The sequence below is a fragment of the Pelophylax lessonae genome, assembly GCF_965119305.1.
Source record: "Pelophylax lessonae genome assembly, chromosome: 2".
Taxonomy (NCBI): Eukaryota; Metazoa; Chordata; class Amphibia; order Anura; family Ranidae; genus Pelophylax; species Pelophylax lessonae.
The window spans coordinates 251607499-251621231 of record NC_138769.1 but is presented as its reverse complement, the minus strand read 5'-3'; the positions used below and the strand labels follow the sequence as shown (position 1 = coordinate 251621231).

The 13733-nt window shown below is 40.0% G+C and overlaps 1 protein-coding gene across 1 annotated transcript; it reads left to right on the top strand.

The window, feature by feature from the left end:
* Window positions 1–4013: 4013 nt before the first annotated feature.
* Window positions 4014–5087, top strand: LOC309545456 (olfactory receptor class A-like protein 1; the record flags this gene model as incomplete). The annotated part of the gene is made up of 1 exon (XM_082244659.1): window positions 4014–5087. One exon carries the CDS (start codon window positions 4014–4016, stop codon window positions 5085–5087), a length of 1074 nt encoding a protein of 357 aa, XP_082100785.1.
* Window positions 5088–13733: the final 8646 nt, after the last annotated feature.

Here is a 13733-nt window from a genome sequence, read left to right as displayed (position 1 = left end):
ATTCTGTTGTGGCTGTTAAGTAATTTATTTACATTATAGTTTTTGTGTCTGGATGTCACCTACCTGGTATAATGAGCCTGGTATGAAGAGGAAGTCCTCTCTTACGCCTCTGACTTGGGGCCCCTGATAGAGTAGACAGGTGGCCACAGGTGTGCAGATTATATGAGTGCAAGTAGTTTTGCAAGCTGCTGGGTTTCTGGTAGATTGGTATGCCAGATGTCAGTGGATGCCCTGCAGACTGGAAAAGGCTGGTGCTAGGATATAGTTGGCAGAAGAGCAGGTTCCAGTGACCAACAGACTGGTACTTGCAGCTAAATAGTTCCATTGGGACAAGAACAGAAGCAGGGTCAGACAAGTCGGGTCATACAAGTGCGGTCAGATCAGGTACAGATGCGTAGGCAGAAGAGTGGTTAAGAGCAAGCTGGAATCAATAGAGGTGGAGAGCAGGAGTAGTCAGAACAAACCGGGTGGATAACTGGAAGCAATGCAGGTAATAGTGAACAGGACAATCATGGGAATGCTGTAGACAAGACAGCACTGATCCTGGGTACTGACCCAGTTTAAATAGTCCATTTGGTGCCCTCATATGTCACAGAATGTGCCGCGCACGCCAATGCGCGCACATCTATTCACATTCCAGGGGCACATTGGTGCACACACTTGTGGTCTTCTTCCATGTACAATTCCGATGGTAGGAGATTGCCTGAGGAAGGCATCTTGGCTGCTGAGAAGCTCTTCCTGACATTGGAGTTTAGTTAAAAAAAAGAGCTTCAACAATCCTGGTTATTTTTTTATTGTGTTTTAACTTTTTGTTGTGTAATGCCGAATAAAAAATAATTACATGCCCAATAAATTCAGCGTTGTTTCTCTTATCTCCCACTGCTGCACACTCAGGTCTGTGCCACCATTTCTCCTTCTGACATCAACATTGGGAGTTGGCTGTCTCTGCCTGGTTCTTGCAAATGGTCCATTGCTACATAGTTACATTGATATATAGTTAGTCAGATTGAAAAAAAGACACAAGTCCATCTGGCTCAACCAATTAAAAAAAAAAAAAACAGTAATGAAAACCCAACCATACAATCCCATATACACAATCCTATGCCCGCAGTTGATCCAGAGGAAGGCAAAAAAAAACCCAGCAAAGCATGAGCAAATTTGCTACAGCAGGGGAAAAAACATTCCTTCCTGATCCCCTGAGAGGCAATCAGATATTCCCTGGATCAACTTTACATAAATATATCAGTACCCACTTATCTTATTTACACCCAGGAAAGAATCCAGGCCTTTTTTAAAGCAATCTAGTGAGCTAGCCAAAACCACCTCTGGAGGGAGTCTATTCCACATTTTCACAGCTCTTACGGTGAAGAAACCTCTCCAAATTTGGAGACGAAATCTGTTTTCCTCTAGTTGTAAAGAGTGCCCCTTTGTCCTCTGTGTTGACCTTAAAGTGAACAACGCAACACCAAGTTCACTATATGGATCCCTTATGTATTTATACATGTTGATCATATCCCCCCTTAATCTCCTCATCTCAAGAGAGAATAAATTCAGTTCCTCTAATCTATTCTCATAGCTGAGCTCCTCCATGCCTCTTATCAGTTTGGTTGCCCTTCTCTGCACTTTCTCCAGTTCCCCGATATACATTTTACGAACTGGTGCCCAAAACTGAACTGCATATTCCAGATGAGGTCTTACTAATGATTTGTACGGGGGCAAAATTATATCTCTCTCTCTGGAGTCCATGCCTCTGTTAATACTAGAAATGACTTTGCTTGCTTTGGAAACCACAGCTTGGCATTGCATGCTATTATTAAGCTTATGATCTACCAGAACACCCAGATTCTTCTCCGCTATGGATTCCCCCAGTTCTACTCCACCTAATATGTATGATGCATGCATATTCTTAGCCCCCCAGGTGCATAACTTTACATTAATCAACATTAAACCTCATTTGCCACATAGTTGCCCAATGAAACAGTGCATTGATGTCAGCTTGTAAGTTGGAGACATCCTGTAAATAAGTTATTCCACTGCAAAGCTTGGTGTCATCTGCAAATACTAAAATGGTACTTTTAATCCCAGACCCTATATCATTTATAAAGATATTAAAAAGTAAGGGTCCCAACACTGAACCTTGGGGTACACCACTGATAACCTTAGACCATTCAGAGTAAAAATCATTAACCACTACTCTCTGAATTCTATTTTAAGACAATTTTCTATCCATTTACAAACTGATCTTTCCAAGCCTGTAGACTTTACCTTACACATTAGCCGTGTGTGGGGAACTGTGTCAAACACTTTTGCAAAATCCAAGTATACTACGTCTACAGCCACCCCTCTGTCCAAGGTTTTACTTACCTCCTCATAAAAAGAAATCAGGTTTGTTTGACAACTTTTGTCTTTCATGAATCCATGTCTGTCTGTTGCTTAAAATATTTTATTTCCAGCAAGAACTCATCTATGTGGTCTTTTATTAAACTCTCCAGTATCTTCCCAACTATAGAAGTTAAACTAACAGGTCTATAGTTACTTGGCAAAGACTTTGATCCCTTTTTAAATATGGGCACCACATTGGCCCTGCGCCAATCCAATGGTACTATTCCAGTCCTTAAGGAGTCCCTAAAAATTTGAAACAAAGGCTTTGAAATTACAGCGCTCAATTCTTTTACGATGCATGGGTGGATGCCATCTGGTCCAGGCACTTTATTCACCCTTATTCTGTCTAAATATTTCAGGACCATATCACTTTTGAGCCATTGTAGATCATTTGAGCCTGTGTCAATACCATCCTCATTATGGTCATGAGCTCCCCCATGCTCCTTTGTATACACAGAGCTAAGAAAGTAGTTAATACATTTTTCTTTGTCCCCAGTCACCCACTCCTGATTATTTTTTAAAAGGCCTACATGCTCAGACCTAACCTTTTTACCATTATTATATTTGAAGAATTTTTGGGGGTTTGTCCTACTATCTTTTGCAATCTGTCGTTCATTTTGAATTTTTGCGTCCTTGATTTCCTTTGTACATATTCTGTTTTATTCTTTGTAACAATTAAACAATGATAGTGTTCCTTCGTTTTTATATTTTTTTAAAAGTTCTTTTCTTTTTTTTTTCTTTTTTGATGCAGCTTCATATTCAACTTTGCCACTGATGCCTCCTGGGACTGTGATATGGATATCCCTGGAGGCTGTAAAGGCAGGGTTGATATGTCTTGACAATAATTAGGCAGAGATTGGGGTAGAACATAAATAAAGTAAAACGATTAGCTTTTTATGCTGTGGGAAGATTAACATGGGGGAATTTTATATTTATTTATTTATTTATTGTAAAGTTTGAAAGTTTTTTTTTTTTACCTTAATGTCTTCTAGACCCCCTTTATACTTACCTTATACTTACCTGAGCCTGATCTCGGTCCAGCGATGTGCATGAGAGCAGATACTCTCTCTGCTCTCTCCCTCCTCATTGGCTCAGATACAGCAGTGGAAGCCATTGTCAATCACAGCCAGTGAAGAGGGTCACACACAGAGTGGGACTCATGAGTGAGCATGCACAAGTGCCCCCCATAGCAAGCAGCTGGCTATGGGGGCACTCAGCATAGGGGAGGAGCCAGGGGCAGAAGTGGGGGACCTAGAAAGAGAAGGAGTGAGGCTGCTCTGTTCAAATCCATTGCACAGAGAAGGTAAATATGATTTACCTATGTATGATTAGCAAAAATAAAACTAGCATTTACAATCACTCTAATAGTGGAAGGCCTGCTTTAATTTCATCTTCTCAATAGACTAATGCATTTTATAATTTTGTAATAAAAATGTGCCCTGAAAAAGTTTTTGCTGAAATATTGACAAAAGAATGATATGAATGATAACAAAGGGTAGTAAAAATTTGCAAATCTACAACACAACAACATATACTAGTTCTCCTTTAGTTGTGATGTGTTTCTTTCTCCTATTATTATTTTATGTACACTTCTAAAATACCTAACTTTATCTTTGCAGATTCAGATTTCCATGGACTCCCACCAAATACTCAAAGCTGCTGCATTTATGCTTTTGATGATAATAGGTATCCCAGGAAATGTGTTTATTTTAGTTCAATTTGCTTACATTAGAATAAAGGAAAGAAAGTTATTATCAAATAATAAAATATTGACAGTGCTGTCCTTTAATAATTTTCTTATTATCATAGCACGTGTTATTCCACAGACATTGGATGCTATTGCAGTTGAGAACTTGCTTGACGATACAGAGTGCAAACTTGTCCTATACACCTATAGAGTTAATAGGGCAATGTCTATAGGTGTTACCAGCTTACTAAGCTGCCACCAATGTATCCTTATTGCTCCAATGACAGGGATTTGGGTGTACCTCAAACAAAAAGTGTCAAAAAATCCAATTATTATCATTTTGGTCTTTTGGATTATGAATCTCTCAACTTACCCTGTCTTTGTCATGAATGCCCATGCAAGGACAAACATATCCACAGCATATGCCCTTCATGTGATATATTGTGATGCTGAATTCCTTAACCAGATATCTTATATTGTCAATGGAGTTTTTTACACTGTTAGAGATTTGATTTTTGTGACACTAATGATTGTGGCAAGCAGCTACATTGTATTTACTTTGTTTAACCATGAAAAAAGTATGAGAAGAATGAAGAGTTTGAACAAACCCCAAAGGAGATCAGCTAAAGATAAAGCTTCAAGAACTGTCTTTTTATTGGTATCCCTTTACGTCTTGCTTTTTGGATTAGATAACTCTTTATGGATCTATACATTAACGTTATCTAATGTGAATAGTGAAATCAATGACTTTCGGATATTTGTAGCTTGTTGTTATGCAGCTCTAAGTCCCATACTTATAATAACAACAAACCCCAAACTGCTAATTAGCTTCTTATACCTGTATAAACAGAGACCCTTCCAAAATACTTTATCAAGCAATGAAACTGTGTATTGTATAACAACACAACAAAGCAATGGTAATTTCTGTTCAGCATTACAAAAGACATTTAACGATAGGATATTCAGTGCAAATGAATGCAGTAAAAGAAATGTTATTGCCAAAATTTCAGCCAGATGAACCATTCTCTCAAACAAAGGGCTAAGCTAATGTATGAGAATTTCCTGCATATTGAACAGAGCAACCTCTATACTTCTATACAACCCTATCGGTTTCAAAGGTGTTTTGTCATTAATTACCTCCATCAGCATGAAATGTGGATGTTGGAGTGCAAATAAAAGCTTTGTTCTCTATTTAAGTGTTTCTGAAACGAGTCACTGCAAATCAAGGTATGTGTGCGAGCCTCTCAGGCTATATGGGAATGAAGTCCTCTGCCCACTGCTGTGAGTGCTGGCCAGAAAGGTAGCTTGCCTATGCTCCATAGGTGTCCCGTGAGCTGCACATCAAGTCAAAGCCTGCTGTGTGATAGCGAATGGCAGTCTCAACCTAGACCCCCATCAGGCCACACCCCCAATCTGTTTCACTCCTTCCACTGAAGCTCACACATGAGTAAGTTCTGGTGAGTGGGGTGAAACATGTCGGGGCGTGACCTGGCGGGGGTCAAGGCTGAGATTGTCCCGGGAGCTGCACATCAAGTCTAAGCCTGCTGTGTAATAGCGAATTTCAGTCTCAGCCTGGACCCCCATCAGGCCACACCCCCAACTTGTTTCACTCCGCCCACTGAAGCTTACCCATGAGTAAGTTCTGGTGAGTGGAGTGAAACACGTTGGGGCGTGACCTGGTGGGGGTCAAGGCTGAGACTGTCCCGGGAGCTGCACATTAAGTCAAAGCCTGCTGTGTAATAGCGAATTTCAGTCTCAGCCTGGACTTCCGTCAGGCTACACCCCCAAATTGTTTCACTCCGCCCACTGAAGCTTACCCATGAGTAAGTTCTGGTGAGTGGAGTGAAACACGTTGGGGCGTGACCTGGTGGGGGTCAAAGCTGAGACTGTCCCGGGAGCTGCATATCAAGTCAAAGCCTACTGTGTGATAGCGAATTTCAGTCTCAGCCTGGACCCCCATCAGGCTACACCCCCAACTTGTTTCACTCCGCCCACTGAAGCTTACCCATGAGTAAGTTCTGGTGAGTGGAGTCAAACACATTGGGGGGTGACCTGGCGGGGGTCAAGGCTGAGACCGTAATTCACCATCACAAAGCAAGCTTTAACTTGATATGCGGCTCCCAGGACACCTATCACTCTCTGAAAATAGTTAGTTATCTATCTTGACAAGAGTGCCATTTGACTTGATACCTATATGAAGGTGAAAAAAGGCAATTCAATCCAAATAGTTATATGTTAAATTTCAAATTGTTACTATACACCATTAAGAATTAGTTCACTTTTGAATGAAAAAAAAAAAAACCCTGTTCAGTGAATAAATCTACGACCAAAGCAATAAGTGCAAAGTCATATTCCTGAAAACATTATAACCTCTGATGATGCATTTCAGTGCTCAATTCAAAAGATGCACTGCTAAAGCTGTTTTTTTTTCAGATGTTGACATGTGATTAAGCACTGTAGTTTAGTGTCCAGGATAAAACGACATATTCCATACTGCATTGTGTCCGACAGAAAGACTGCGCAGGTGAGGCGGGTAAAACATGTAAATGAGTACTCCACACTCCTCTGTATACAAAACAGCAGGCAATAAATTCTTCTTCCTCCTGGGACCTCAATCTGCTGTGAAAGAGGGAGGGAGATCTGAGACTTGCTCGTGTAAAGTCTGTCATCACATCAATGGTTTATCTGTCCTGGTTTATATCAGGAATATGAGCGATCAGACTGAGTGGCGGTTTTATGGATGGGGCTTGTACAAGTGGCTGGTAACCTAAAGTTACTCTATTTGAAGGAATAAAAATGTAGCTTCTCTTCACAATGGTTTAAAATGTTCTAGGGCCGCTTGAATACACTAGCAATTTTACAACAACCATAAACTAACCTGTTAATGAGGGTATGCTTTTAACTTAATCACAAAAATCCTTCCTAAACACGATAGTCATGTGTATCTTAAAAGCAAAAGACCAGTAAAAATATTAGGAGTTAAATAGAGCAATGACAAAGACCTCTGTCAGGTTTTTATTACCATCTGTTGTCACTGTTGTGCATTCGTCCACTTAATTTCTCCACTAGCTGTCAACAATCAACAAAGTGGGCAGTGATGGTGAATTTGTGTAACCCCTTTTGCTACCAGACCATTTTTATTTTTTAAACACACTCTTGGTTACTATTGTGTACAGCTTTCAAGAACACTGTCAGCTTTCTGGTAGAAATAATCTGTAAAGCTGCCCATTCACTTCCAAACACACTACGGAAGTTACTACAACTTCCCCGCTCAACTCCCCTTTTCATATATCCCAGCCTGAGCTGTCTTTCCTGTGGGCCTAGGGCGGATATGGTGTGTGTCAGTGCATAGAGCAGAGATCAGTGAATATCCATTCACTGATCTCGCATCTGGTGAATGAACCCAGAAATAGCAAGCCTTTTGTCACTTTCGGGTTTTACAGTTGTCAGTCTCCTTCAGCACCAATTTCTGCTTGATTAGCTTTTTTGGGGTCCTTAGATGACATTAAGGGTCTAATTGTCCCCTGATATCTCCTTAAAGAGGATCTGTAATTTCCACTATGCTATCAGATATGGAATCAGCTGCCTACGTAATAGCAACAAAGTTAAGTGGGGAACACACTAGTAGAAAATCTGCCGAAAATTCCCGCCCGATGTGAAATCGTCCGATTTTCGCCTAGTGTGTACACAACTTTCAGCAGCCGATGCCGACATTTTCAACGAAAAAAAACGGAGGGACAAACACCAAATTTTTTTTCGTCCATCCCCAGGCGACCGATTTTCGTTTAATGTGTATGCAGTACGTCCGTGATAAATCGGATACGAAAGACCGCGCATGATCTGAAGTTCCTGACAACCCGGAAGTCTAGGAACAAATGTGCCAAAAAAAAGAAAAATCTGACGAGAAATTGCGTGAACATTTATGCACTGTCGACTAAAAACGGTAATGAACGCTGAGAAGACAGAGAAAAATCGGAGGATATTTCGTCTGATTTTCGTCAAGTGTGTACAGCCCTTTAGATGTAAAAAAAAGTTTAAAAAAATTAGCATATTTAAAATTTTAACACGTTATTCACATGGCCATAAAAATGGCATATACAAGTGTTTTTTTAATTATGAGTCTGAACATTATTTTCAAAAGAGCCATTCACAAAGCGTGTAAACATAAGCTGCTTTTTAGTCGGTAACACAAAAGCCAAAAATCTGCATCTAAGAGCATTCACGTTACACACTTACATCTATAAATGCATGTATACAGAACGTGTATGTAAGTGCATAAATTTAGTCTAAACAAAGGGGAAAATAAATGATCATAAAAACTAATTATGTATGCATATGCATCTTTACACGTTTAAACATATTTATACGCAAGTATTTTACTGGTCATTATGCAGGAACTTTTCTCCTATAAAACACATGTGTGATATAGAAATGTAGAGTTGGGAAGTTGTCACCATTATTTTCTTTGAGCAGGGATACATGCCAGGGATGCGCACTGTCACCATTACTATTTGCCATAGCTAATGAACCCCTAGTGGCATTGATCAGATCTAATACAGGCATATTAGGCTTTGGTATGTTGCAAGAATAAATTGTTACTTCTATGTTATTACTGGGTGACACTTCCTGCTCTCTTTGGACAGCCATGGACACTTTTACATAGTTCGGGATTTACTCTGGGCTGACTATTAATTGGACAAAACCGGTCCTAATGTTACTGCATGGTGACTCTTCTCCAACTCTAGTTCATAACTGTCCAGTACCCATTACCAAGCCCTTTAAATACCTGGGGATACATATTATCCCTTGACCTGCTGATTTTTACCATCTAAATATTTTGTCCTTATTGTAGCGCTTATGGAACAGGCTGCGCCTGTCTCTAGTAGGCAAAATTAATCTTATAAAGATGATCCTAATGCCACAACTCCTTTACTTCCTCCACAATACCCCAATGTTCATCCACCTTAAAGTGTTTTAAGAGGTCAACTCCATCTTTTGGAATTCAACTGTGACATCGCAAGGCCCCGGGATGAAAATAGAATTCCTGCACAGACCCAAAGGAGGAGGGTGGCCTAGCCATGCCTAATTCATGGCTGTATTACATCGCTGCTCGAATGCAACATTTCATAGGAGGGATGGATAAATCTGTGCAGTTAGATGAACAATCACCTGAATCCACTATCTCAGTTTTACTCAATGCAACCAAGGTGGTAGACATTTCCTCAGGTTTGAAAGCACTTGATTTCAGTAAATATATTATATGTTTTCCTACTTACAGCCTTATGTAAAAAGTTTGGAATAAATCCAAGAAAATTCAACAGGTGTTTGGTTTTATATGCTATAGTTCTATATGGCCTAATGCCACCTACCCTGAACTAGCTAAGCTACAATAGGGTGCCAAGTGGTGAAAATATGGAGTAACCCATTTACATCACATTTTTGGAGGAGGCTCCCTCAGCACTTTAATGGACCTCAAAAACTCTCATCACTCATCATCAAACCCTCAGCCTATATAATTTTATTATTACCAATTACAACATTTAGTGATAGCCTAGAGAGAACACACTGTTTGGCATCAGTCCCCAACCTTGATATTTAATATGATAGAAGATAGGACCACTACTATGGGGTTCATTTCATGTTACACCATGCTATTAACAACATTTTTATAGGATCACCCATTCAGAGTCGTGAGGCCCTGGGAAACTGATATAGGTTCCTTCAAGGAAGAACAGTGGGAAGAGACCCTACAGGCAGTCCCCACATGCTCCAAGAATGTGACTCAAAAACGTATGCAATTGTATATCCTACGGAGTCCATGAGTCCATAAAACCCCCAAAAACGTTTTCACAATGGGCATCCTCGTTGATCCCACTTGTCGTAAATGCCACAGAGACCACGGTGACCTGATTACATTTTTACTGGACTTCAATAGTGCAAATTCTGAATGCTGTATTTCAAGCCTCTATACAAATTGACCCTAAACATTATCTACTAAGCATGTTAGATGCTCTACAACTCCCTACAGAAACAAGAGAAGCAGTAGCAAGAACTTTGTTCCAGGCAGGCAGGCTCATTTTGACATACTAAAAATAGGAGGATCCTACTATAACTAATAAATGGCTACAATGTATAGACGACATGCTCAAAATGGAAAAATACATATACCAGTACTGGGGTTTCCCTAATACATTTGAAAAGCATTGGGCCCAATGGTTAGACAATCTGGGCCTGAGTCCCCTCGACTTAGGGGCAGGAAGGCTCCTACAAGGCTAGAAATGCCTACGTTTGTTACATCACCTTAAATCCTTGGAACTGGTTCCATAGTGTTGTCAGTACCGGAATCACTGAATTAGTAGTAAAGCTGCTTATCCCTCTATTTTGTGATTTTATTATACCTTTATGTGTAGTATTTTAGGAAATGCAAATTCTGTTACTACATTTTTGTTTCTATATTAGCTCTGGAAATGTTTAACTGTTTACAGTTATTTTTATTGTGACTTCAATAAAGTTTTTTTTTTCTGATTTAAGAAAGGAAAATATGCAATTATGCTGTGTGTGACAGTTGAAACAGAAAATGTCTCTTATTGGTATATAAATAACTAAATCCAATGCAAGAGTGTCTAGGGGAAAAGTATAGTTCAGTTTCACTCATAGGAATATAGAATTTTAATATGAGTCAGAAGGTGAAACTTGTGGTGACCTTTCTTTCTGACATTTATAAAGTTAGTAATTACCAATTTATAAGTTGCTGGAAAGCACATTTTAATTTACCTTAGCAAATACATTATTGGTCTAAATGATACATTATTAGTGATGTTCAAAGTTTCCAGTTCGGTTTGCAGAAAGTGTGGCAAACCCTGAATTTAGCCCTGAACCCCATTAAAGATTATAGTTGTTTTTTTTTCTGCTTTTTATTCACTATGTTAAAGGCTTATAGACAAACGAATGCTGAAAAGGGACATGGGAAGTTCGGTATTGTCATGGGGGACATCTACCAATGCAAAATTAAAAAAACATAATAAATTATATACTGTGCAGCAGAGAGAGTCTTTTCATGTGGCTTAAAAAGGCATCATTAAAAAAGCATACAAACCCAATAAATAACATACACATGGTGTTATGGCACAGTACAATGCAGTCCCGTAGAAAAAAAAAACGGAAAAAGGGTGGAATTCCACCCACACGCTTATGCAGGCATGCAGCTTGGGTGGATAGGAAAGGGAGGACAGTGAGCCACTCAGGCCACATGCCTTTCAAAAATAGGTATCTTGCAAGGGGAGTAGAAAAGTTTCCCACCTTAAAAAGCATCCTTGCCCCAATGTTGAGGAACAAGATTTTCTTCACCATCTCTGATTCCCCAATAAGAAGGTGGGGTAATACAGGGTGGACTGATAGTGGAATCTGGATGCCCTCTGTGTAATTAGAGGGGACTAGATATCCACCCCTTACTGAAGGAATGAGTACAGTTGTGCATTGTAAAAAGTAAATAAACACACACACACACCCTGAAAAATAAAACACAACCTCAACACATGGAGGACAACTAGTCAACCACTAAAACAAAAAAAAATAAATAAAAAAAATGAAAGCAGCAGAAATTAGGTAAAGCCTGAAGCCTGTCATAAACAACTCTGGAATATAAGGAGAGGAGTATAGAACAGTATAGCTAGTTCCCTACAAAAAATAACCAGTATACAGCTGGAAAATGAAGCAAAATGGCCATAAGCTTTGACTTTAGAAAAATAATGATACATAATAAAAACAGCTTTCTCATTAGCAAATTACAATCTGAAAGGAAAGGATTCTTCAAAAAGAAGGGATACATGTAAAAAAAAGTGCACATACTGTAAGTGCAATAAGCCACCAGCCTACCAGCTTGTTTCACATTGTAAACAAGCTGGCAGATACCCAAGCTAAGGTCATTCCCTAAATATGGTCATGACCATGTTTAGTGAATGACGTCAGCCAAGTTCTCTGGTGCTGCTTTTATACAACTCACATCACTTACAACTTACATCACATGGCATTTTTTTCAAGACATTTTCAATGGAATGTATGTGTGTGTTTCCCTTAGTGGGGATCCTGGGGATGATGTCACACGTCACATGATGTCACGTGATGTCAGAACGTGGCAGTGCCACCGAGTGACGTAACTGGGTGGCCCCGCCCTTCCCTTTAAAATAACTTTTAAAGCTGAGGATCGGGCAGAGATGGCAGGTAGCCTCTTAAGAGGCGGAAGCGTTTCTTGAATTTTTTTCTATTTTATGGGTTGTCGAGGGACACAATTTTTTTTCTTTTTAATAAAGGACTTGTCAAAAACTGTGTTCTGTGGTTTTTACTTTTTTACACTTTTTTGGTAAATAGGTACAGGTACAATGTACCTGATACCCATTCACTTGGGGGGCGGGATCTGGGGTCCCCCTTGTTAAAGTGGGCTTCCAGATTCTAATAAGCCCCCATCTGCAAACCCCCGACAACCACAGCCCAAGGTTGTTGGGAAGAAGCCCTTGTCCCCATCATCATGGAGAGGCAGAGCCTCCCCCCTGCTCCAAAGCACCCACCCACCCTCCCCATGTTGAGTGCATGTGGCCAGGTATGGTTCAGGCTCTCGTTCTTCCACCCTGTTTCATGACCTGCCAGGCTACATGCTCAGAAAAGGGTCTGGTATGGATTTTTTGGGGGGGCACGCCATTTTTTTTTCAATTTTGACGTGCGGATCCCCTTAAAATCCATACCAGACCCGAAGGGCCTGGTATGGACTGGGGGGGACCCTACTCCGTTTTTTTGTTTCATTTTTTTTATCTGTATTGCTGGGACTGGCAATTCATTACAGCCGCAAGTACGTTTAAATTAAATTTTTTCCTTTAGAAATGTCAGTATTGCTGCAGCAGGGTCCATACCTCGTACAGATACGTCACTTTACAGGAAGACTAAGGGGACCCCCCCCCCCCCCCAGGCATCATATTTAAAGGATTTTTTCATTTTTATTGTTTCACTTTAAGCATCATTAAAATCACTGCTCCTGTTAAAACTATTGTTTTAAAAAACAATTTTGGCATTGATACATGTCCCCCAGGGCAATACCCAGCTTCCCATATACTTTTTATGGCAATATCTTGCAAAAAAGCCTTTAAAATTAGGAATTTAGATTTTTAATGTTTATGTCCCATAGACTTTAATAGAGTTTGCATGTTTGCTAGAACTTTTTCCCTGTTCGAGATGTTCTGGTGCGAACCGAACAGGGGAGGTGTTCGGCCCATCACTACTGTACACTACACTGAATGCACTAAACTGACTGAACACTAACTACCTGCCTAATTTCTATTATCACATTATCTATTATGTCTTATATAGTGTGGGGGGTGGATTTAGCCCCTGAGCCATAATCTCACAGTACATTGTGCTGTGATTGGCCAAAGCATACAGGTCAGGTGCATGCTTTGGCCAATCATCAGCAATTAATGCACTGCAATAGCACAGTGCATTATGGGGCACTCATCGGCGGGAAAACTTCCCGCTGAGCGCCCCATTTGTTCGTTCGTTCAGTGAAAAAACTTTGACTCGAACACACAGCTAATCCCTACTGTTAAGTGCATTTTTTTTTACTTTTTACACACACGTCCTCAAATCAGCATTTTTTGCAAGAAAATTATTTAGAACA